Genomic DNA, 24,122 nt, shown 5'->3' with positions numbered 1-24,122 from the left:
GGGAAGGGCTCTGACTTGCCTTCTTTGAGAGCTCTGGAAGGACCTTGTAAGTCTCTGGTCCTTGCGAGTCCGGACCTGGAAAGGAAGGGTCTGGAGGCAGACTGGGCTGTGGTTTATGGAGAAGATGGGGAAGAGGAGCGGGAAAGGAATGGGGTTCAGGAGCCCTAAACCATCCTCCCCAAGCTCCAGTCTTAGGGCCCCCTCCTGCCCACCCTCACTCTTTGGAGGAGGGGAGCTCTGACAGGATTGGGGAGAGGTGACAGGGAGCCTATTTCCCCACTCCCCCTCCTCCAGGGCTTGGATGCTGTTATGTAGAAGTAGGCGTGGGTGGCAGAGTAATGATACCCCCTGCCCATCTTTGCTCCCAGCTGGGCACACTGATTTTTTTCCTTCCTTCCACCCCCTGGAGCTCCCGCCCACCTTCCCCCCCCTCCCCCGGGGAGTGAAGGCAGTTTCTACCCCATTCTCGGAGACCAGTTTTAGGTGTACTGATGTCCTTGGCTGCATCTCATCCCAGGCTGATAGTGCTCAACCCTTGGGCGATGTGGTTTTTGACATCTATCCTTGGTACCCACAGCTATCCCTGGGTGCTTGTTTCTCCAGCCCCTGCTGTTATTCCAGGCTTCTGTTTTGACTTTTTTTAAATCATGCATTAATTTCTAAATAATGATGTCTCTTAGAGAATCGTGCTGTATCACACTAAGCTAGTGGTATGTAGCTTAGAATGGTGCTGCGTTGACCCTGGCCTTTGGCAATGCTGCTTGCTTGGGTATGCTTGGACTCCGGGACCCCCCTCTAAGCACTGTCTTACCCCTGGGCTGCCAGCTACAGGTGGTTGTGTCCTCATGCTTTGACCCAGCTAGAAGTTGAGTGGGATGTCTGAGTCTTTGGTGCTGGGCAGAATCTGGAAAAGGGACACCTGCCCCTGCTCCTTGGTCTGGTTCCTGCTGCTGGTAGCCTCCTACTTTCTCAGGCTGGCCTTGCTTAGGGTGGAAAAAAAGGTTAAGAAAACTGTTGCCTGTCCCCAGGATCTCTGCCTGGGAGTCTGTGAAAGGAGAGTAAGTGCTGCTGGGTGTCTTCTATGGGGCTGGATATGGGAGGGTTTGTGCTGAACTTTCATTTTCTGTGTCCAGCTGATACTCAGCATCTCACTGCCCCTCCCCCAGCCATGCAGCAAGTCTTGGACAACCTGGGATCCCTCCCCAACGCCACCGGAGCTGCAGAACTGGACCTGATCTTCCTTCGAGGCATTATGGAAAGTCCCATAGTCAGATCCCTGGCCAAGGTATGGTGTATCAGGAAAGTGGGTCTCGGGAACCCTAGGAATGGGGCACATGACGGAAGGAGCCACCTGAAAGGGTGTGGAAGGATATCATGCCTGGGTGAGGAACCTGAGGGTCCAGGTAGATGAGCTTCCGTGGCACCTGGCTGCACCTGGCTCTATGTGGCTGCACCTGGCTGGTGAGAGGTGGCAAGGGGAACATCTGACTGAGAGAAGAGCATGCATGGGTATTGGAATCTCCAGATTGGTCCTGCCCACTTCTCTGCCTTTGGGTGTTGGTGCATGTGTGCCAGGTGGGAGGCAGACTCAGGAAAAGAGACAATTAGGAGAATTTCGTCATGTCACGTTAGGAGCGGATGCGCACATGCTTGGAGGAGCATCGAGGACAGAACCTACCTGAGCCTCTGGGGGTAGAGGGGGCCAAGAGGGGGAGGGGCTAGCTGAGTATGGAGGACGCAGAAAGGGGCAGGAAGAGAGCTTGGGCAGAAGCATCAAAGTGAGAGGTATTTGGATGTGTGAAGCTGGGGCCTCAGGTGCCAGACAAGGACGGTGAGCTGTGAAGATGGTGGCAGATTGTGGAGGGCACTGAGGGTCATGCCTGGGGCCTCAGATATTGTTCCTCAAGTATCAAGCAAGCTTTGTACATTTTAGGCAAGAAGGGACAGTGACATAGGAGTTTGGGAGCCCCCCCCCCCCCCCAGCTCTGGCAGCCAAATGGAGGGTTTCAGAGACCAGTTAAAGATCACGTGGTAGTTAGAGCTAGGAGGAGCGTAGTGCTGAGATGGTATGAGATAGGACATAATGAGGAACCCAAGGTTCTGTTGTAAGTGGGGGAGGCTGGTGTTGACTTTAGTAGAGAGGGTGCAACAGTAAGAGAGGGAATCTTCTCCTGTGGTGAAGGAGGTGCTCCTGGGAGGGAAGGGGGTGCTCCTGGGGAAAGGGAAGTGATCCTGGGGGGAAGGGAGTGCTCCTTGGGGGAAGGGGGTGCTCCTGGGGGAAAGGAGGTGCTCCTGGGGAAAGGGAAGTGATCCTGGGGGGGAAGGGGGTGCTCCTGGGGAAAGGGAAGTGATCCTGGGGGGAAGGGAGTGCTCCTGGGGGAAGGAGGGTGCTCCTGGGCTGGGTTGGAGGCAAGGCTGGGCATGCTGGAAGTCAGGCTGATCACTGGGAAATCTGAGGAAAGGCAGGCATTCCTCTCCTGGGATTCAAGGGTCAAGGTCCAAGCAGGGGATCAGAAGCAAAGTTTGACCAGTCACTGAAGGGGAGAGGATCTAGTGAACAGGGACCCAGACAGTCAGCTCGTGATAGGCACTGACTTCCCTGGGTGGGATGACTCAATCCCTCCCCCAAGGGGAAGAAGAAGGTGGGCTTTTGATCCTTGGCTCAGAGGTAGGTGGAGACGTGAAAGAAGCCTGAGATTGAAAACATGACCTTGGGGCCCTGGCTGGGAGGAAACCCACCAGGAGGTTGGGAGTGGGGTCTGCCTGAGATTGCACCATAGCTGGGGAGTGGTGAGGGTGTAGAGATGGAAGAGAAGGCCAAGGCCAGAGAGGGAGGTAGGAAGTGGAATATTTCCAAGGAGGACATTCTGGGGGGATGGCATGACCATACACGGTGTGGCTGCTACAGATAAGTCTGTTGTTCAGGGGCATTAAAGAGATCCTGGAGGGAAAAAGCTGTAGTGAGGCGGGTGTGGCTACATGCACCTGGGAATCAGAGCCAATGGCAGGTGATGTGGGAATGAGACTCAGGCAGTCAGCTGGGCCTTCAGAAATGAATGATGGGGAGGGATTATAGGACAGAGAGGCAGTATAGAGGGCGGTAGGGTTTCTTTTGTCTTTTCTTTGTGTGCACATGTGTGCATATGTGTATGTGTGTGTGCACATGTGTGCATATGTTTATGTGGTGTGTATTAGGTCCTGCTGGAGGAAGGGACACATCTGGCATACGTTAATGCCCATGTACACGGGAAGCGGAGGCAGGAGACCTATGTGTTTGGTAGCTTGGGCAACATAGTAAAGCCCTGTAAAAAAAACCCACAAGAACCCAGCATAATGATTTATTTGTTTAATCCCAGCACTTGGGATGTAGAGGCGCGAGAAGCAAGGGAGTTGAAGGTCAGCCTCAGAGAGTTTGAGGTCCCTCTGGGCTTCCAGGAAATGCTGAATCCAGAAACCACAAAAAGTAAACATTCAAAGCGAACAAAAACAATCAAAACACAGAAAAGAGCAGATGATTAAAAAGTCTGAGAAATTCTGAGGAAGAGAAAAGATGATTGGAGGCTACAAGAGAAAGGGAGGTTGCTTTTTGCATTCTGTGGTCATTGAAGATAACTTTTCTTAAAAAAAAATTTAAAGCAAAAACTCACACGTGCCTGTGGTGCTAGCTACTGTGGAGACTGAGGCAGGAGGATTGCTTGAGCCCCGTGCAGGGCAAGTCTGGGCAACACAGTGAGACCCTGTCTCTTAGACGATGAGGGGGAATTATTTGTGTTCAAATGTTGAGCACTTGTGCTCCAGGCAGGCAGGAAGGTTTGTCTGTCTGGATGACCGCCGTGTCTTCAGAGCCTGAAACAGTGTTTGGCACATAATTGGCTTTTACTGAATATTTTTTGAGTGGATAAATAGAAAAGACTGAGAAAAACCAATGTAACCACTCCCCCAATACCCATCTCTGTAATATTAATACTGAGACTGTTATTTTTGGCTTTCTTTTTAAAGCCCTTTAAAAATACATGCATTTCTTTATGTGTATGTATGTTTGTGCATGGGTATCTCCAGAAGCCAGAAGAGGGCATTAGCTTGCCTGGTGCTGAAGTTGCAGGGGTTGTGAATCATTTGATGTAGGTGCTGGGAACCGAACTTGGGTCCCTCAGCAGAAGCAAGAAGTGCTCTTAACTGCCGAGCCCTCTCTCCAACTTTTACTCGTTCTGCTGAAGAAATACAAATGTTGTTTGTTAAATCCACTCCCCCCCCTTCCTCATTTCTACTGCTGTCCCTTCCCAAGGGTAAACACTGGTGATGTCATTTCCCAGAATGCTTGCTATCCTTATCTATATATGGGTTTAACCACTAATAATATGCCCTTGTTATCCATGCCTTTAAATTGCCCATAAATGGAATGATAGTATAATCTGCTTCTGTCTTTGAGATTTCTAGTTTATGTAGGGAGCAAAGTTCTTGATCTAAGTATAGGTAAAGATGGTGAGATTCATTGAACTATTGTGTTCCAATTGTGACATGTGTCGAGCGCCGAGTCTGGTGTCTCCCTTCTGGGAGATGAGGGTGGTGGTGCAGATTTTTCCCTGAAAAGGACAGCACTGATGAAAATGTCCTTATATCCTTGTGTTTATGCACAATGTGAGGATTTCTCTGGGGTGGACCTGGCAATGGAAGTGCTGAATGCATGAATTTTTGAGCCTCAACATCTGTAACCTTCCAAAGCTGGATTCAGGGTTGTATGGGTTAGGCCACATCTGTGGGTCACAGGGTCAGGGCTGGGTGGTATCCAGCTTCCTTCAGAGTGACTTCCCTCAGTAACACTCACTCCCTGATGGCCTTGCCCAAGCACTTGACAGATTTTCAGAGAGGGATTGCTGGTTCTGTCACCCATTCATTCCCTCACTCATTCATTCCCTCATTCATCATTCATTCATTCATTCTTTCGATCATCTATTCAACAGCTGTCTCCTGGATTCCCAGCATGATTAAAGATCCAGCTGCAGCCAGGCGGTGGTGGTGTACACCTTTAATCCCAGCGCTCAGGAAGCAGAGGCAGGCAGATCTTTGTGAGTTCGAGGCCAGCCTGGTCTACAAGAGCTAGTTCCAGGACAGGCTCCAAAGCTACAGAGAAACTCTGTCTTGAAAAATGAAAAAAAAAAAAAAAAAAGATCCAGCTGCAAAATCTTGGTACCTCAGAGCCCTCAAGGGATTCGGGTTAAACTCTTTGTAGTCGTTAGTAACCTACCTCCTTCCTTTGGCCTTTGAGGAGTTGGGCTTGACTTTTGTCTCTGAGAATATGAAAGGCATGTGGGGGGGTGTCCTGGGATGGGTAGAGCTAGGGCCAAGAATGGGATGCCTGAGGAAGCAAACCCAGGGAATTAAAGATTCTGAGGGCGAGCATGGCAGGCAGCTCCCAAGTCCAAGGGTTAGCTGTAGATAGCAGGTGCCTGGCATCTGGGAGGGCTGACATGGATCCAGCAACAGGTGCTTCAGAGGCAGCTAATACCAAGGTGAACAGTCCAAGGCGAGTGGCATTTAGGAACCGGTTAAGTTGCTAACAGCAGGCTCGCCTGCCTGCAGGAAAGCATGGGAAGACCATATTTGAACTAGGCCACATGATGAAGGGCAAAGAGCCATGGCTGAAGTCAGAGACCCCCCTGACTGACACTTGGGGTGTCCCTTATTCTGACTCACGGTTTCAGGGCAGTCTGTCCTGGCAGGGTTCCTGGGAGTAAGAGCATGCGATGGAGACTCAGCACGTCACTGTGGACCAGGAACCAGGGAACAGCTAGAACTACGGGCGGGGCTGTCACTTTATTGGACTGTTCCTAGTGACTTCTTTCTGCCAGATAGGTAGATCTAAAGGAACCTCCTAATGGCTCCACAGCCCTCTTAAGCAGTGCTACCAGCTAGGGAATAAGCTTTCAAAAACATGAACCCATGGGGGCGCATTTCAGGTTCAGACCCTGTGGGGCCGTAGTCTGTTGATCTGTGGGTATCAGTTGTTTCTTCTGAGAAGTGAGGAGAGGCACACCTGTCTGGTAAGAGAGTCAAACGGATGTAGTGGTGGCCATGGATGTGGCCGTGTCCCTGTGGTATAGTCTTCCATCAGCCTGAATTCCTCAGAAGGCTTTGTCCTGTGGTTAGGCTGCCTGGGATGAGCTGGCCGAGCAAGCCAGGGCTCTAGAACAATGAGGGGACAGGGAAGCCAATGAGATTGGCGCCTTGACAAGGGTGTGTGTGGTAAGGGGAAGGTGTGGCAGCGGGGAATTCCCTAAACCAGTGAGCTTTCGCTACACCCCAGACTCCCCGACGTGCTGTGCTTTAGTTCTTGTGGTTTTGTAGGCAGATTGGGTGGCTTCTCTGGGCTGGGCTTGCTCACCTGGGTGAGCTGGGTGGTCTAAGATGACCTTGCCCACGACTGCTGTCTCAGCTCAGAAGGCTGCAATGCCTGAGGTGACGGGGTCTCTCTCCATATAGTTTCTTAGCCTGTAGGAAGGTGGCCCTGTCTTCCCCACATGGTGCTTTCTCTGTCCAGGGAGAACAAATTCCAGGTCACAGACCCTGCCAAGCCTCTGCTGATGTCCCAGTAGCCAAAGTAAATCACTGCTGCTCAACCCTGATGAGAGAGTTCTGGAACACTGCTCTCTGGCACCTGCTTCAGTTCTTGAGTTTAATTATGAGCCAGAGGTCAAGGGAGAGTTCTGTTCTCTGCCAGGATCGGAACTCTGGGAACCAGAGGGTGAAGGAGTTTTGCAGAGAGATGCCTGTGGAGGCTCTACGGTTGAAGCCTGCTGTTGGCTCTGGCTCAGGAGTTGGCAGAACCAGGCTACTAGTATTTCCTCTACTGTCAACTGACCATGTCCCTGGCCCCAGTTCCTGGCCCCTGCATTGGGGGGGAGGGGTATGTGAGTCATAAAGCTTCCTGTAGCCTCGACTGGCCTTGACCTCACTATGTAGCTGAGGCTGACTTTGAGTTCCTGCTTCAGCCTTCCCAGTGCTGGGATTAGGGGTATACACAGCTGTGCTTGGTTACCATATGCTGGGGATCCCCACAACTTCCTTCATGCCAGGTCAGCACTCTACCAGCCGAGCTACACCACAGGCCATGTTGAGGATGGTTTGAGATCAAAACGGATACACGTGGTCACCATGGACATTCAAATTACTCTCCTGGGCCCAGCGCCTCTAATAATTGTGTTTACGTCAATTACGTCTACAGAAAATAAGAAAAAAAAATCTCTTGGGGGCTGGAGAGAGGGCTCAGCAGTTAAGAGCACCTGCCACTCTTGCAGAGGTCCCTGGTTTGGTTCCTAGAATCCATACGACTCCAGTTCCAGGCTACCTAAAACTTTAATCTGCCGTCTCAGGCACAAGGCACAAACATGGTACACATACATACGTGAAGGCAAATGCTAATACACAGTAAGTTTAAAAATCACTCCTAGTAAAATTAACAAAAAGTAGTAGATAAAATAGATTTTCACTCAGTAAGTAAATTTTCATAATAAATTGTAAACAAAATAAAACAAAACCCCAAACTAGGCACCTAGGATTTTACATATTTAGGATTTTAGCTCGACTCTCTTTTTTTTTTAAAGATAAAAATAGCTACAAATTATATTCCCTTTAGGACTGTGTAAAATCCATACAGAGAGGTAAACAGCCAGGGAATCATGAATGCAGGCAATGGATATGTGGTGGGTGGGACCTGTGGTTAGATCAAGAATATCGTCCAATAACTCCCAAGTCACTGGACATAAACCCATCATGAAAGCACATCATGAACTTAGCATTGTGAGCCAACTCTTGAGTTCCTAAGGCCCCCAGAGGTTGGCAGTTGTCATGGAGGCTGAGAGAGTTCAGCCCTGGTGAGGCAGATGTTTTTCAACCCTCCGAAATGTTAGCTCTATATTTAATGGGTCCATATTCAGAGTTTTCTCTGGGTCAGAGGTCACTGTGGTAGTCAGAGTTCTCAGGAACAAAACTGCCAAACTGGTAGAATGAATATATAAATAACACACACACACACACGGGATTTATTAGAAGGTCTTACAATGGCTGTCTCCTGAGGGAAAGCTAAAGAATCCCATAGTTCAGTCCATGAGACTGGCTCTCCAGTCCTTGCAGTTTGGTGCTGGAGTCCTCGGGAACTCCTAGAGCGCTGCTGGCCGTGGGTCTGCGTGGGGGTCCTGGAGAAGCAGAGTCTAACACCAGCGAGGGAATGCCTCAGCAACAGAGTGCATGGACCTGCCAGCAAGAGTGAGGGCAAGGAGACAAAAAGGTGAAGGCTTCTTTCTCCCGCATCCTTTTCCATGGGCTGCCACCAGGAGGTGTGGTCCAGATTTAGAGTGGGCCTTCCCACCTCAAATGATATAATTAAGAAAATCCCTCACAGCCATGCCCCACTACTTAATTTTGATTTGTTCTTGATGTAGTCAAGTTGCCAGCCAAGATTAGCTATCATTGTCATTATGTCCAAGGGGAGTTGCTGGGAGGTGCCTGACTCCTTTGCTGGTCAGGTTAGTCTCTTTAGCCTGCTTGGCTTGTCCTGATCTATCCATGTAGCAGAAGATGCTAAAACCCAAAGGAGCAACTTCTTTTTTTTTTAAAATTTATTTATTTATTAAGGATTTCTGCCTCCTCCCCGCCACCGCCTCCCATTCCCCCCCCCCCTCATCTGCTCAACGAGCAATCAGGGTTCCCTGACCTGTGGGAAGCCCAAGGACCGCCCACCTCTATCCAGGTCTAGTAAGGTGAGCATCCAAACTGCCTAGGCTCCCCGAAAGCCAGTATGTGCAGTAGGATTAAAAACCCACTGCGATTGTTCTTGAGTTCTCAGTATTCCTCATTGTCCATTATGTTCAGCTAGTCTGGATTTATCCCATGCTTTTTCAGACCCAGGCCAGCTGGCCTTGGTGAGTTCCCGATAGAACATCCCCATTGTCTCAGTGTGTGGGTGCACCCCTCGCGGTCCTGAGTTCCTTGCTCGTGCTCCCTCTCCTTTTGCTCCTGATTTGGACCTTGAGATTTCTGTCCGGTGCTCCAATGTGGGTCTCTGTCTTTGTCTCCTTTCATCGCCTGATGAAGGTTAATATTCAGGAGGATGCCTATGTGTTTGTCTTTGGATTCACCTTCTTATTTAGCTTCTCTAGGAACATGAATTATAAGCTCAATGTCCTTTATTTATGGCTAGAAACCAAATATGAGTGAGTACATCCCATGTTCCTTTTTTTGGGTCTGGCTTACCTCACTCAGGATAGTGTTTTCTATTTCCATCCATTTGTATGCAAAATTCAAGAAGTCCTTGTTTTTTACTGCTGAGTAATACTCTAATATGTATATATTCCATACTTTCTTCATCCATTCTTCCGTTGAAGGGCATCTAGGTTGTTTCCAGGTTCTGGCTATTACAAACAATGCTGCTATGAACATAGTTGAGCATATACTTTTGTTGTATGATAGGGCCTCTCTTGGGTATATTCCCAAGAGTGGTATTGCTGGATCCAGGGGTAGGTTGATCCCGAATTTCCTGAGAAACCGCCACACTGCTTTCCAGAGTGGTTGCACAAGTTTGCATTCCCACCAGCAGTGGGTGAGTGTACCCCTTTCTCCACAACCTCTCCAGCAAAGGCTATCATTGGTGTTTTTTATTTTAGCCATTCTGACAGGTGTAAGATGGTATCTTAAAGTTGTCTTGACTTGCATTTCCCTGATCGCTAAGGAAGTTGAGCATGACCTTAAGTGTCTTTTGGCCATTTGAACTTCTTCTGTTGAGAATTCTCTGTTCAGCTCAGTGCCCCATTTTATAATTGGGTTGATTAGCCTTCTACGGTCTAGTTTCTTGAGTTCTTTATATATTTTGGAGATCAAACCTTTGTCAGTTGCGGGGTTGGTGAAGATCTTCTCCCAGTAAGTGGGTTGCCTTTTTGTCTTAGTGACAGTGTCCTTTGCTTTACAGAAGCTTCTCAGTCTCAGGAGGTCCCATTTATTCAATGATGCCCTTAGTGTCTGTGCTGCTGGGGTTATACGTAGGAAGTGGTCTCCTGTGCCCATGTGCTGTAGAGTACTTCCCACTTTCTCTTCTATCAGGTTCAGTGTGTTCGGACTGATATTGAGGTCTTTAATCCATTTGGACTTGAGTTTTGTGCATGGTGATAGATATGGATCTATTTTCATTCTTCTACAGATTGACATCCAGTTTTGCCAGCACAATTTGTTGAAGATGCTCTCTTTTTTCCATTGTATACTTTTAGCTCCTTTATCGAAAATCAGGTGTTCATAGGTTTGTGGGTTAAAGTCAGGGTCTTCTATTCGATTCCATTGGTCGACTTCTCTGTTTTTATGCCAATACCAAGCTGTTTTCAATACTGTAGCTCTGTAATAGAGTTTGAAGTCAGGGATGGTAATGCCTCCAGACAATCCTTTATTGTATAAGATTGTTTTGGCTATCCTGGGTTTTTTGTTTTTCCATATAAAGTTGATTATTGTCTTCTCCAGATCTGTGAAGAATTTTGATGGGATTTTGATGGGGATTGCATTGAATCTATAGATTGCTTTTGGTAGAAATTGCCATTTTTACTATGTTGATCCTCCCAATCCAAGAGCAAGGGAGGTCCTTCCATTTTCTGGTGTCCTCTTCACTTTCTTTCTTCAATGCCTTATAGTTCTTGTCAAATAGATCTTTCACTTCCTTGGTCAGAGTTACCCCAAGATATTTTATGCTATTTGTGGCTATCGTGAAAGGTGATGCTTCTCTGATTTCCCTATGAATATCGACGCAAAAATTCTCAATAAAATACTGGCAAACCGAATCCAAGAACACATTAGAAAAATTATCCATTATGATCAAGTAGGCTTCATCCCAGAGATGCAGGGCTGGTTCAACATACGCAACTCTATCAATGTAATCCACCATATAAATAAACTGAAAGAAAAAAACCATATGATCATTTCATTAGATGCTGAAAAAGCATTCGACAAAATTCAACACCCCTTTATGATAAAGGTCTTGGAGAGAATAGGGATACAAGGGTCCTACCTAAATATAATAAAAGCTATTTACAGCAAGCTGACAGCTAACATTAAATTAAACGGAGAAAAACTCAAAGCCATCCCACTAAAATCAGGAACACGACAAGGCTGTCCACTCTCTCCATACCTCTTCAATATAGTGCTTGAAGTTCTAGCAATAGCAATAAGACAACATAAGGAGATCAAGGGGATTCGTATTGGAAAGGAAGAAGTTAAGCTTTCGTTATTTGCAGATGATATGATAGTATACATAAGCGACCCCAAAAATTCTACCAAAGAACTCCTACAGCTGATAAACACCTTTAGTAATGTGGCAGGATACAAGATCAACTCCAAAAAAATCAGTTGCCTTCCTATACACTAAGGATAACAAAGGAGCAACTTCTCAGGAGCCCAAGTCAGATACTTCGGTCGGAGCTGGATCCTCTTAGCCACCACACTGGCCTGCGGTGTTCACTTTCCTGGGCCAGAGCTGCGCTGGCCTGCAGTGGTCACTTTCCTGGGCCAGAGTTGTGCTGGCCTGCGGTGGTCACTTTCCTGGTGCCCTGTGACTTTGTTCCTCTTGCGACTCAGAGTCCCAGCGTTAGCCTTGGGCACAGAAGTGACCCAGAGCTAGTGCAGTTTCTCTCTCTCTCAGGCTCCAGGCAAGCTCTCTCTCACTGTGCTCTGGGGTTTCCCAGGCTTGTTTCTGTCCCGGTATGGGACCCTTGTGTCCCATCAATGACCTGTTCCCCCTTAACAGGAACATTGGCAAGCCGAGAGGAAAATGGACAGTCTAGTGGTCACGTCGGGTGCTGTTCCCTGTCCTGTCTGGGAAAGACAAAGGGGGAAGGACCTGCTGTATGCAGACATCGGGTCTGTCTGTGAAATGTTATTAAGGACCTGCTGTATGTAGACATCAGGTCTGTCTATGAAATGTTAAGGACCTGCTGTATGCAGACATCGGGTCTGTCTATGAAATGTTATTAAGGACCTGCTGTATGCAGACATCGTGTCTGTCTGTGAAATGTTATTAAGGGCATGCTGTATGCAGACATCGTGTCTGTCTATGAAATGTTATTAAGGACCTGCTGTATGCAGACATCGTGTCTGTCTATGAAATGTTATTAAGGACCTGCTGTATGCAGACATCGTGTCTGTCTGTGAAATGTTATTAAGGACCTGCTGTATGCAGACATCGTGTCTGTCTATGAAATGTTATTAAGGTCTCTTTTCAGAGGACTGACTCCAGAAAATTGTCCCCTGGTCTCGGCATGCGCTCTGTGGCAGGCTTCCCTCAATAAGTAAAACATAATAAAATAAGCAAATGTAATAAGAAAATTAAACTCTCCCTGTATGAAGCTGGGTTTGGTGACTGCTTCATGCATGCCTGTAATCCCAGGATTTAGGGAGCCGAGGTGGGAGGGGCGTAGGAAGCTGAGAGTTTGAGACCAGCACAGCAACATATTGGGAACCTCACCCCCAAAACAACCAAACAAAACTTCCCCTGTCTTGTGGGCTTAGAAAACATTGTGGAATTAAAAAAAAAATGTGCCCAGAGCCGTCGTTCATCACCCTTCCCTCTTCAACCAATGGTAATTTACAATCTTGCTTCAGCCACGCCTCCTTCTGCTTCGCTCTCTGCTAAAGCAAATCTCAGATGTAATCAACTTTATCTATCTCTAGGCATTTTAGTGTGCTTATCAAAGATAAGGATTCTCTCCCTCCCTTCCCTCCCCTCCCCACCTCTCCCCTTCTTTTCCCCTTTATGTGTTATGTGTGTATTATTCTGTCTCTCTGTGTATATACTTTTGTTGTTGTTGTTTTTGAGACAGGGTTTCTTTGTGTAGACTTGGCTGTCCTAGGACTAGCTATATAGACCAGGCTGGCCTTGAACACGTAGAGATCGCCTGCCTCTGTCTTCCAAGCACTGGGACTAAAGGCGTGTGCCACCTGCATATATGTACATGCATCATGTTCACACTTGGTGCCCAAGGAGCTAGAAGAAGAAAGCACTGAACTTCGTGAAACTGGATCTAGAATCTGTCATGAACCACCATGTAGATGCTGGGAACCAAACCTGGGTCCTCTGCGAGAGCTGTCTCTCTGGCCCATGGTTATTTTAGACAGGGTCTTTCACATATAATAGCTCATCAGTTTGGCCAGGCTGCATAGTCAGTGAGCTGTAGGAAACTATGTATCCGCCTGTTACCTCCCCATCTCATCCCCACCCCACCTGCTGGTATCACAGGCACACACCCCACTTTCATTTTTTCTTTTTCATGTTTGTCTTGGGCATCTGACTTCAGGTCCTCATACTTGCAAAACAGAAGCGCTTTACTGACAGCTGCCTCCCAGCCTCCTATTGTGCAGTTTGAATAAGCAGCACTGGGGCATCGTGGCATTCATTTTTGAAGATATCAAGGTAGATCCACAGTTCATGCCATGTATCAGAATAAACTCCAAGCAGACCAGAGACCTAAATATGAAACTATGCATCTTAGAAGATCTGTATATGGGAGTCACCCCTCCCAATCTCAAAATTCAGATGCATGAAAGAGGAATACATTCAGCCATATTAAATAAATTTTTTTGCAAAGCAAAAACTACCATAAGCAGAATCCAAAGGTAAATGACAAGCTAGAGGAAATGATTTGCAAAAGATGTCATAAATAAAGGGCTAATCTTCTCAATATAGAGAGAACATTTAAAAATGGGGAAAGGGAAAAAAAAAACCAAATAGAAAAATTGGCAAAAGACATGAACAGACAGTTCACACAAGTAGATACCCAGATGGTCTTTAAACATACGAAGCGATGCTTGGCTGCACCCATGATAAGCAAAATGCAAATGAAGTTCCACTGACAGATCATTTCTCATCGGAGTGACTGGCAGGCATTCAGAAATTTGATTAGTACTGGGAGGAACTGCGGAGACATTTCACATGCGATGCTGGAGGTAAAGGAAGTTGGCCGCAGCCCCACAGTATCTGAGGCATCTGCTTGACCCAGCCAGACTTCTAGCAATGTCTGCAGGATCTCTGCAGATAGAGAGCATTGTGTCACGGTTATTTCCCTGTCTTCTTGCAATAGCAAAATGTTAGAAACAAGCTGAATATTCAGAGACTGGGTGAGTAAGTTATAGGACGCTCGGCGTGCAGTAGAGTCTTTCAGTCATTAAAAACGTAAGAGCAATAGCAGGGAATCTCCATGTGTGGTGTGGGGTGGTATCTGGAGAGAACTGTTAGGCTGGCAACTCAAGAGAACAGCTGGGTGTGGTGGTGCATGTCTTTAATCCTAGCACCTAGGCAGAGGCAGGAGGATCTCTGGGAGTTCATATAACAAGTTTGGGCCAGCCTTGGTTACATAGTAAGATCATGTCTCAAAAAAAAAAAAAAAAAAACAAACGAAAAAAAAAAAAACAAAACCCCCCGAACGAATAGGACTGGAGAGATGGCTCAGAAGTGAAGAGCACTGACTGTTCTTCTAGAGGACCCAGATTTGATTCAAGCACTGCACATACATGGCAGCTCACAACCATCTGTAACTGCAGTTCCAGGGGATCTGATGCCCTCTTCTGGTCTCTATGGGCACTGCATGTACGTGGTGCACAGACATACATATAGGCAAAACACCCATACACATAAGTTAAAAATGACTAAAATCTAAAAATAAAAATACCAAACAAAAAAAGAAAAGAGAAATATACCAGGTAGCGGTAGTGCAATGCCTTTAATCTCAGCACTTCAGAGGCAGAGGCAGGCAGATCTCTCTGAGTTTGAGGCCAGCCTGGTCTACAGAGTGAGTTCCAGAACAGTCAGGGCTACACAGAGAAACCCTGTCTCGAAAAACCAAAAACAAATAAAATAAAAAGGAGTGTATTAAATCTTTCTTGTCGTACTTTCTTTGGACCCCCAGCCCCCAAATAATGACATGGAGACTTATGAAATCTTGGCCTTTAGCTTAAGCTTGTTCTCAATTAACTCTTATAACTTAAATTGATGTGTTTCTATTAACTTATGTTCTGCCACATGACTTTTTTCCTCTCCTCCATTCTGTATGTCCAATCCCTCCCCGTCTCGCTGGTGTCTCCTGTGTCTGATTCTAACCCAGAGTTCTTTTCTGTGCCTGGAAGTTTCCTCTATTCTTTCTTGCCTGTCTATTGGCCATTCAGCTCTTTATTAAACCAATCAGGTGCCTTAGGCAGGTGAGGCAAAACACAGACATATCTTCATGCAGAGTACAAAAAAGATTATCCCACAACAAAGGAGAGATAAACAAACATTTTAGTCTCGTGGAAACGGCATAATCCCTAAACTGATGAAATAATTCCTTCTGGGTGTGTGTATGGATAGAGTATGGGAGTGAGGAAGGGATGAACTGAGACTTTCAGCTTACTTTTTAGTGTAGGTTTGAAATATGAGCTATATCAATGCACAAATTAAAAATTAAATGGAAGAAAACCTAGCCTAGAGTTAAGGGGGAATAGATGCATGCACCTGTAATTCTGCCCTTGGGAGGCCGAGGCAGGAATATTGGAATTTGAGAACAGCCTGGGATACATAGCAAGGCCCCTTCTAAAAAAACAATAAGCCAAAAACTAAAACCAAACCCAAAACAAACAGAAGAGACACTGATGGCCATAGATAAAAACACTGATTAAAAAGCGAGTGTGGTGTGGAAGAGGGTTTTATAGGCAGTGATGATTGGTAAGGGGGATTTTCTTCAGTGGTAGGCACGGGGAAGGTGCCCATGCTTCTGTAAATGACCTCTCACCTGTGAGCCTCTATCCGGTCCTGATGCAGCTCACTGACTCATTAAACAATCAGTGGAAGTAGAGGGGAAGTAGTCATGAAGAGGAAGAGATCCGTGGGAGGAGGGGACGGGGTAGCACGGGGTGAACGTAATCAAAATATATAATGTAGGATTGGAGAGCTGGCTCAAGAGGTCAGAGGACTGGCTGCTCTTCTCGAGGACCCAGGTTCAATTCCCAGCACCCACATGGCAGCTCACAACTGATCCAAGCTCTCTTCTGACCTACTGAGGCACCGTTTTCACGTGGTGCACAGCCTCACATGCTGGCAAAACATACCTATAAAATAGGAAAAAAAATGTATAGAATGCCATACTGCAGCCCATTACATATAATCTATATACACACATATAATAATAAAACACTTTAAAAAACCATTTAAATTTTCCGCTAAGGTATAGAGATAGTAAACATTTTACATCTTCAGGCTGTATACTCTTTGTCACAACTCTTTAACTCAGCCACAATAGAATAAAAACTGTTAGCCAGGCAGTGGTGGCACACACCTTTAATTCCAGCACTCAGGAGGCAGAGGCAGGTGAATCTCTGTGAGTTCGAGGCCTGCCTGGTCTACAAAGTGAGTTCCTGGATAGCTAGAACTGTTACACAGAGAAACCCTATCTCAAAACGCCAAAACAGAAAACAAACAAAACTGTTTAAGACACCATGTAGGCACGTGAGAAGGGAAGGGCTGTATTTAAACAAAAGTGTCAATAGACCAAAAAGAAAAAAAAATGTTCATAGCAATGCCCAGAGAAAGGAGGAGGAAGGATTGGAGGGAGGGAGACAGGAGAGGCGGAAAATGCCTGTTTTCTTCTGAGCGTGTGCATGCATGGTTAACATGTCTTTTGACACATGTGTGTGAGTAGGCATACATGCGCATGTGTGTGGAAGCCCGAGTTTGAGGTCGGGAATCATCCGCAGTTGCTCTTCCATCAGCGTCATTGAGGCAGGGTCTCTCAAGGAAACTTAGAACTCACTGACGTGTCTGGCCAGCTTGTTCTGAGGATTCTCCTGTCTTCTCTTTCATGGCTGGGATGACAGGCTATCTGCCGTCAGCTCGGCATTCACGTGGGTTCTGGGGATCTGGATCCAGTCCTTACACTTGCGTGAGGAGTGGTTTAGTCGGAGCCTGTGGGCCATGACAGGGTTTGACAACCCTCTATCTCCAAAAATATTTACACTACGATTCATAACGGTAGCAAAGTTACAGTTATGAAGTAGCAACAAAAGTAATTTTGTAGTAGGAGCAGAGGGCTGCGTTCCTGCCCATCTCCCGCATGGCTAGCTTTATACCCAAAATAACAACACACAAATTGTTTCCATTTAAACGCTGCTTGGCCCGTTATCTGTAGCCTCTTACTGGATAATTCTCACATCTTGATTAACCCATTTCTAATAATCTGTGTAGCACCACGAGGTGGTGGCTTACCAGGCAGGATCTTAACCTGTGTCCATCTTGGAGAGGAGAGCTATAGCATCTGCCTCACTCCCCTTCTTCCCAGCATTCCATTCTGTCTTTCCCACCTACCTATGTTCTGACCTATCAGGCCAAGCAGTTTTCTTTATTAATTAACCAATGAAAGAAACAGATAGATAGAAGACCCACCTACATCAAATTTTATAGTTGGGGGGTGGTCACCACGGCATGAAGAACTGTATTAAAGGGTCGCAGCGTTAGGAAGGCTGAGAACCACTGGTCTGAGCTATCTCCCCAGCCCCAGGAAAGGTGTCTCTATCAGTAGACTGCCAATCAAAATTTGGACGGGATGGCTGGTACTCACTGCTGAACAGCTTTAAGTAGGATAACAAATTCAGGCAAAGCTCGTGAGTGGATGGATGCCAGATCCACTGGAGAAGGATCACTGGGGAGCGGGACAGACACACAGCTTTAAACCTTGGGAAAGACACAGCTCCCTCAGGTAAAACTCCTCCCAAAATGATTAACCAAGTCTACCTGTGAAAGACAGTGTCTCCCTGTGTGGCCCTGGCTGTCCTAGAACTCACTCTGTAGACCAGGCTAGCTTCCAACTTAGAGAGATCCTCCTGCCTTTGCCTCCCGAGTGCTGGGATTAAAGGCGTGCACCACCACCTCCAGGCTTTGCCCAGACTCTTTAAAAGTCTGAAAAACATTGAGATTTTCTAGATTAAAGAAGAATAAACATACTTTATGACCAAAAGCAGTACATGATCCTTGGTAGGATGGTGAATCAGAAAAATAGAATTAAAAAGGATACTTTCGGGATAGTAGGGAACCTTGAGTTTGGATTATTAGATAATATTACCACACATAACTATATTACACTTTTCGTGTGTGCTAATGGCACAGTGATTTCTAGATTGGAGGAGGCTAATGTACTTTGGGATGTAGAGTCTGTGGCTGTCTTTCAGATGAGCAGCAGGAAAGACTCCGTTCGTATAGATCCCCAGATGGCATTGCTTCATTACCCAATATAGGCCTCCTGTCAGCTGGGAATGGGGGGAATGGGATCTTTCCCCGATTTCAGAGCCCCTAGCTATGGTCCCCAGGGTCAGTAAAGCAACGAATAGATGCAAGGCTCTCTGCTGGCACCATGCACCGATTCTGTCCTTCCTTCCTTCCTTCCTTCCTTCCTCCTTCCCTCCCTCCCCTCCCTCCCTCCCTCCCTCCCTCCCTCCCTTCCTCCCTCCCTTCCTTTCTTTTTTTTGGTGTGTGTGTGTGTGTGTGTGTGTGTGTGTGTGTGTGTGTGTTTTGAGACAGGGTTTCACTGTGCGGTCCTGGCTGTCCTGGAACTCAATATGTACATCGTGGAACTCACTCTGTAGACCAGGCTGGCCTCAGACTCTGATCTGCCTGCCTCTGCCTCCCGAGTGCTGGCATTAAAGGGGCGTGCCACTCCCACCCCTGATTTCTTTAAAGAGATTTACTTTTAAAAGTATTATGATGTTAACATGATGTGTGTGTGTGTTTGTGTGTGTGCATGTGTGTGGGTGTATGCATGTTATAGCATGTACATGAAGGTTGGAGGACAACTCTGTGAAGTCACTTCTCTCCTTCCTCCTCCATGTGGGTTCCAGGGAACAGACTCAGGTTATAAGCTTGAGTGACAAGCACCTTTATATGATAAATCATCTTGCTAGTCTCGTGAATTGATTTCTTGCCTCTTCCCCATAAGACACACTGAGCCTGGAGACCCAGGTTCAAGTCCCTGGGAAAGTTACTTTATCTCCATGGCTTTCTGCTCTTGGGCTAAAAGATGTCTAAGGTCTCATCTAAACATGATGTTGACTCCATATACTTACATTTCTTGGGAGTTGGGGACAGTTTGATGATTTTTGGTGACCGTGTGAGTCAAGAGAATGGAATCAGAAGTCTGTGTTTTAGATTTTCCTGTCCATAAACTGAATCTTTAAAAAATTTATTTTTATTTTATGTGCATTGGTGTTTTGCCTGCATGTGTGTCTGTACGAGGATGTCAGATCTTGGAGTTCCAGACAGTTGTGAGCCACAATGTGGGTGTTGGAAATTGAACCCGGATCCTCTGGAAGACCAACCAGTGCTCTTAATTGCTGAGTCATATAAACAAAGTTAATTATCATTTGCTGGATAAAGAAAAACAAAGTACACATGAACGTGTGTGTGTGTCTTGTGTAACTAAAGTTAGACCCAGAGTGATGTTGCCAGTGGGGTTTAAGGATTAGGGGTTTGGAGCCAGAGGAGTGTTCTTTGGCTGCTCAGGACTCCTGGGCCTGGCTGGCCTCACCTATTGCTTCCACACCCCAGGCCCACGAGCGGCTGGAGGAGACGAAGTTGGAGGCCGTTCGGGATAACAACCTGGAGCTGGTGCAGGAAATCCTTCGGGACCTGGCGCAGCTGGCGGAGCAGAGCAGCACCGCTGCAGAACTGGCACGCATCCTCCAGGAGCCCCACTTCCAGGTTCCCAGCTGCTGGCTGATGCGCGTGGTGATGGTGGTGGCGGTGGCGGCAATTTCCTGGTTGGAATTTGGTTGGGAAGCCATTGCGGGGCATTTCCCCATTGTCCCCCCCTTTTTTTCCCATCCCGTTTCAGTCCCTCTTGGAGACACATGACTCAGTGGCCTCAAAGACCTATGAGACCCCACCCCCCAGCCCAGGTCTAGATCCCACGTTCAGCAATCAGCCAGTACCCCCTGATGCGGTGCGCATGGTGGGCATCCGCAAGACAGCTGGAGAACATCTGGTGAGGATCAGAGGCTTGGGGGAAGGGACAGAGAGTCACCAATGAAGAAGGAGACAGGGCAGGTGGGACTAGGCCCAGGTTCATCCAAGGGCTGTATAGACTTAGCCACACATGATTGTGCGTACACACACGTGTGCATGTGCCCACGCATATACACATTCTCCCTCAGGATCCTCTCCAGGCTGTGGCTATAGGTGAAGGATTGAGCCTAGAATAGGAAGTTTTTGAGTGGGGATGAGCGTGGGGACTGGAGTGGGAGGGCCACCCTGGACAGAGACAGCCTTGCTACCCGCTCCTTCCGTCCTCCAGGGTGTGACGTTCCGAGTGGAGGGCGGTGAGCTGGTGATTGCTCGCATTCTGCACGGGGGCATGGTGGCTCAGCAAGGCCTGCTGCACGTTGGTGACATCATCAAGGAAGTGAACGGGCAGCCAGTGGGCAGCGATCCCCGGGCGCTGCAGGAGCTCCTGCGTAATGCCAGTGGCAGTGTCATCCTCAAGATCCTGCCCAGCTACCAGGAGCCCCACCTGCCCCGACAGGTGGGCCTGCCTCCCTGAGCCCCCCCCCCCCCGCACCCCCAGTTCAAAGCCCAAGAGTTGGCTGAGCTGTAGCTCCTAGGTCTCTTGGTCTGTTCCACCCTAAACTGTATGTCTAAGGAAGAAGAGCCAGCAAGCCCTCCAGGCTGATGGTACTCATTGCAGCTACACAGCCTCCAAGTGTGGCGCATAAACACACATTGACATGTCTTATATGTAGGCATTCGTGCACATATGCAAGAGCTATGTGAGCTTCTATGACTAGGAAGGCTATCTGAGTGTGCAAGAGATTGTGTGGAGTGTCCTGAGTGTGTCTTTGTGGCCTTTGCACCTATGTGTGTGTGCAAAGACCTCACCCTGCAGGCTGTGTAAGGTGGGATTGTCGCCTGCCCTGGGAGCTGCTTCCTTGGTGGATTGTCAAAGCTGTCACCCCACCTCCTCTTTGGGTTTTGTTCTCTCTGAATTCTGCCCTCCTGAAGGGAGGAGGGAAGACTATAGGGTTAGGTGCCAGTGACCCCGACCTGGGTATCTGCTTCCTTTTTCCTGACCCATCCGTGGGCAGTTTCTCAATTGCTAAATCTAAATCTCTTCATTCCCATTGCCAAGGGGAGTACCAGGAAGGCAGGGTAAGCAGGGCTGGGGACATCACTCCTTTAGACAGGGAGAGTGGCAGGGAGGGGTGGACTGTCTGCCAAACCCCCTTCCAGTGGACACGCTCTCGCTTCGGTCCCTTGACTCCTCCAAAATCCCTGTGCTCAGGTATTTGTTAAATGCCACTTCGATTATGACCCTGCCCGCGACAGTCTCATCCCCTGCAAGGAAGCAGGCCTGCGCTTCAACGCTGGGGACTTGCTTCAGATTGTGAACCAGGATGATGCCAATTGGTGGCAGGTGAGCCCTGGGCACTCCTCCAGTGCCTCCAAGTACAGTAACAGGGCAGAAGGAGGGGGCACGGTGAAGGGTCCTCTTACCCAGGTAGGTCTTTGGCATGTGCCATTTCAGGCGTGCCATGTAGAAGGGGGCAGTGCTGGGCTCATCCCCAGCCAGTTGTTGGAGGAGAAGCGGAAAGCGTTTGTCAAGCGGGACCTGGAACTGACCCCGACTTCAGGTAGGCGCCCCGCCCCCGTCTCAAGTCCCAATATAAGACTTGGAATCACCCGGTTTTTACTCATTTGTTTCCTTGTGGCCAGGGACCCTGTGTGGCAGCCTTTCGGGAAAGAAGAAGAAGCGAATGATGTATTTGACAACCAAGAATGCAGGTGGGTGCTAATTCCTGTCCCAGTTGTCCAATATGCCATATCTCTCTTCCTCACAAGTAACCTTGGGGGTCAACTCTGCTCAGATGCTGCCAGCCTCCTTCCTAGGCCTGCCCGAGTCCTCCGTTTCCCAGGCCTCAAGCACTTTTACTCTCGACGCATCCTGAGAGCCCCTTCCCTCCCCCATGGGGCAGCCTGCTGAGCAGTACCATCTCTCTGTGCCCAGAGTTTGACCGCCACGAGCTGCTCATTTACGAGGAGGTGGCCCGCATGCCCCCATTCCGCCGGAAAACCCTGGTGCTGATTGGCGCTCAGGGTGTGGGCCGACGCAGCCTGAAAAACAAACTCATTCTGTGGGATCCAGACCGCTATGGCACCACAGTGCCCTGTGAGTGGGGGCCATGAAGCGGGAGGTGCGGGGGGTGGTGGGGAAAGGAGAAAGGAGGAATGGTGGTAGAGGGGTGCAGAACAGCACTGAGTGAGCACCTTCAGGGGCATCAGGTCAGGTGGTTCCTTTGGGTGAGCGCTGTGTGGTGTGCGCCCTCTGTGGGTGGATGATGGGAACTGCAGGCTCGGGATTGGGCGAAGGGTCTGGCTTTATTTCAGGATTTCTTTCCTCAAGTTTTGCTTGCAAAAAGGGTCAGGAAAAAAGGTGTCTACCTTGGGATCTGGCGAAAGAGGGTTGAACTGCGTGTGGCCATATGGTAGACAGGGCTTCTAATCTAAGGGATGGGTCAGCAGGAGGTGAAGGTGGGTGGTGGCGGTTCCTGGAGGCAGGAACAAGAATATTAAGCACAGACTTCTTGACCCTTGCCATATATATATATACACGTTCGTCGCCTTCCTGAGCCTATGCTACCATCAGTGTGCATGAGATGGGGCAAGTTGTTTTCTGAAAGTCCTCCCGGACAAGTGTCTTGCGTGTGTCTGTGTATCTGTGTGTGCACATGCATGTCAGTGCTGAGGGTGAGGGTCGGTGTGTGTGAAGACATGAGTTCAGAGATCATGCAACCCACATGGAAACCACATGTGCATTTTTTGAGGTGGGGTGACTTGACTCACCCATCGGCCATGCTTCCTCTCCAGACACATCCCGGAGGCCCAAGGACTCGGAAAGGGAAGGGCAAGGCTACAGCTTTGTGTCTCGCGGGGAGATGGAGGCCGACATCCGTGCTGGACGCTACCTGGAACATGGCGAGTATGAGGGCAACCTGTACGGCACGCGTATCGACTCCATCCGTGGCGTGGTTGCCTCCGGCAAGGTGTGCGTGCTGGACGTCAACCCCCAGGTACTGTCTAGCTCTTCCCGTTCATGTCCGTCAGTGTCCTCTGCCCACACCCTGCTCCCCTCAGCAACCCCTGTATGGCTCATAGTGCTCATGTTCCCCTCGACTATGGCTAGGCATCTGGTCTTTGCCGACTTCCTGGATTCTTCCCCCAGCCTCCTTCAGTTCGTCTCCAGCTACTTGTCTTTCTCAGGACCCAGGTCCCAGAACCCCAGGCACCCCAAACATCCACTCTCAGGTGCCCACCCTGTCACTCACACATGTGAAGATGTGGCTCCCACCTCTTCTTTGCCTGCAGGCGGTGAAGGTCCTGAGGACAGCTGAGTTTGTCCCTTATGTGGTATTCATTGAGGCCCCTGACTTTGAGACCCTTCGAGCCATGAACCGGGCTGCGCTGGAGAGCGGCGTGTCCACGAAACAGCTGACGGTGAGGGGCTCTGACCGCCTGGGGTGGTGGAAGCCAGAGCAGTCGGACTTTGTACCTTTGTAATTTGTGCCTCTGAAGAGAGGAAAGGATGAGAGAGAAACACAGTGCCCAATGTCTCAGACCGAGCCAGGGACACAGAACTTTGACTCCAGGCCTACTACGTGCTCCAGAGAGCCAGTGGGAGACTTGTGGGACAGAGATGGCCAGGGGAGGCTTCTGGACCTTGATACAGCATTGCCCCAATGGATAGGGTTTGCCAAGTTCTGAGCTGAAGGCTTCCCACTCCCCACGCCCCCATCTCCTGTCCCATGCCTGCTACAACAGCTCCTCTGCTCCACTGAGGCTCTCTGGGTTGGGCTTGCATCCTCTGATGACCTGATGCCAGCTCTGTACACCATGGCCCTGACCAAAAATGTAGCCGGAGCCTCTGGAACACTGCTTCCCTCTGTTTTGTTAAGCCAGTTGTCCAGTTCCTTCACTGCTTCCCAGCTTAGCTTCCTTAGGTATAGGGTAGGTGGGAATTAACTTGGCTGGAGTCAGGCGGATCTCTGAGCCATCGGCTCACTGTGACCTCTCTGTATCTGAGCTTTGTCTT

At 48.5% G+C, this 24,122-nt stretch overlaps 1 protein-coding gene across 3 annotated transcripts in view; it reads left to right on the top strand.

The window, feature by feature from the left end:
- Positions 1-24,122, top strand: part of Mpp2 (membrane palmitoylated protein 2) — a 32,049-nt gene that overhangs the window by 6,000 nt on the left and 1,927 nt on the right. For all 3 annotated transcript variants that reach the window (XM_041636044.1, XM_041636046.1, XM_041636045.1), the window contains exons 3-12: positions 1,167-1,285; positions 19,589-19,741; positions 19,875-20,024; positions 20,334-20,561; positions 21,318-21,449; positions 21,561-21,666; positions 21,749-21,817; positions 22,041-22,202; positions 22,901-23,103; positions 23,399-23,527. In XM_041636044.1, coding sequence (XP_041491978.1) covers positions 1,167-1,285; positions 19,589-19,741; positions 19,875-20,024; positions 20,334-20,561; positions 21,318-21,449; positions 21,561-21,666; positions 21,749-21,817; positions 22,041-22,202; positions 22,901-23,103; positions 23,399-23,527 — 1,451 coding nt within the window. The remainder of the gene's footprint in view (positions 1-1,166; positions 1,286-19,588; positions 19,742-19,874; positions 20,025-20,333; positions 20,562-21,317; positions 21,450-21,560; positions 21,667-21,748; positions 21,818-22,040; positions 22,203-22,900; positions 23,104-23,398; positions 23,528-24,122) is intronic.

The sequence above is a fragment of the Microtus oregoni genome, unplaced genomic scaffold, assembly GCF_018167655.1.
Source record: "Microtus oregoni isolate MIOR12 unplaced genomic scaffold, Mior012 000048F_ref0000485, whole genome shotgun sequence".
NCBI classification, from domain to species: Eukaryota; Metazoa; Chordata; class Mammalia; order Rodentia; family Cricetidae; genus Microtus; species Microtus oregoni.
This window is presented reverse-complemented; position numbering and strand designations above follow the sequence as displayed.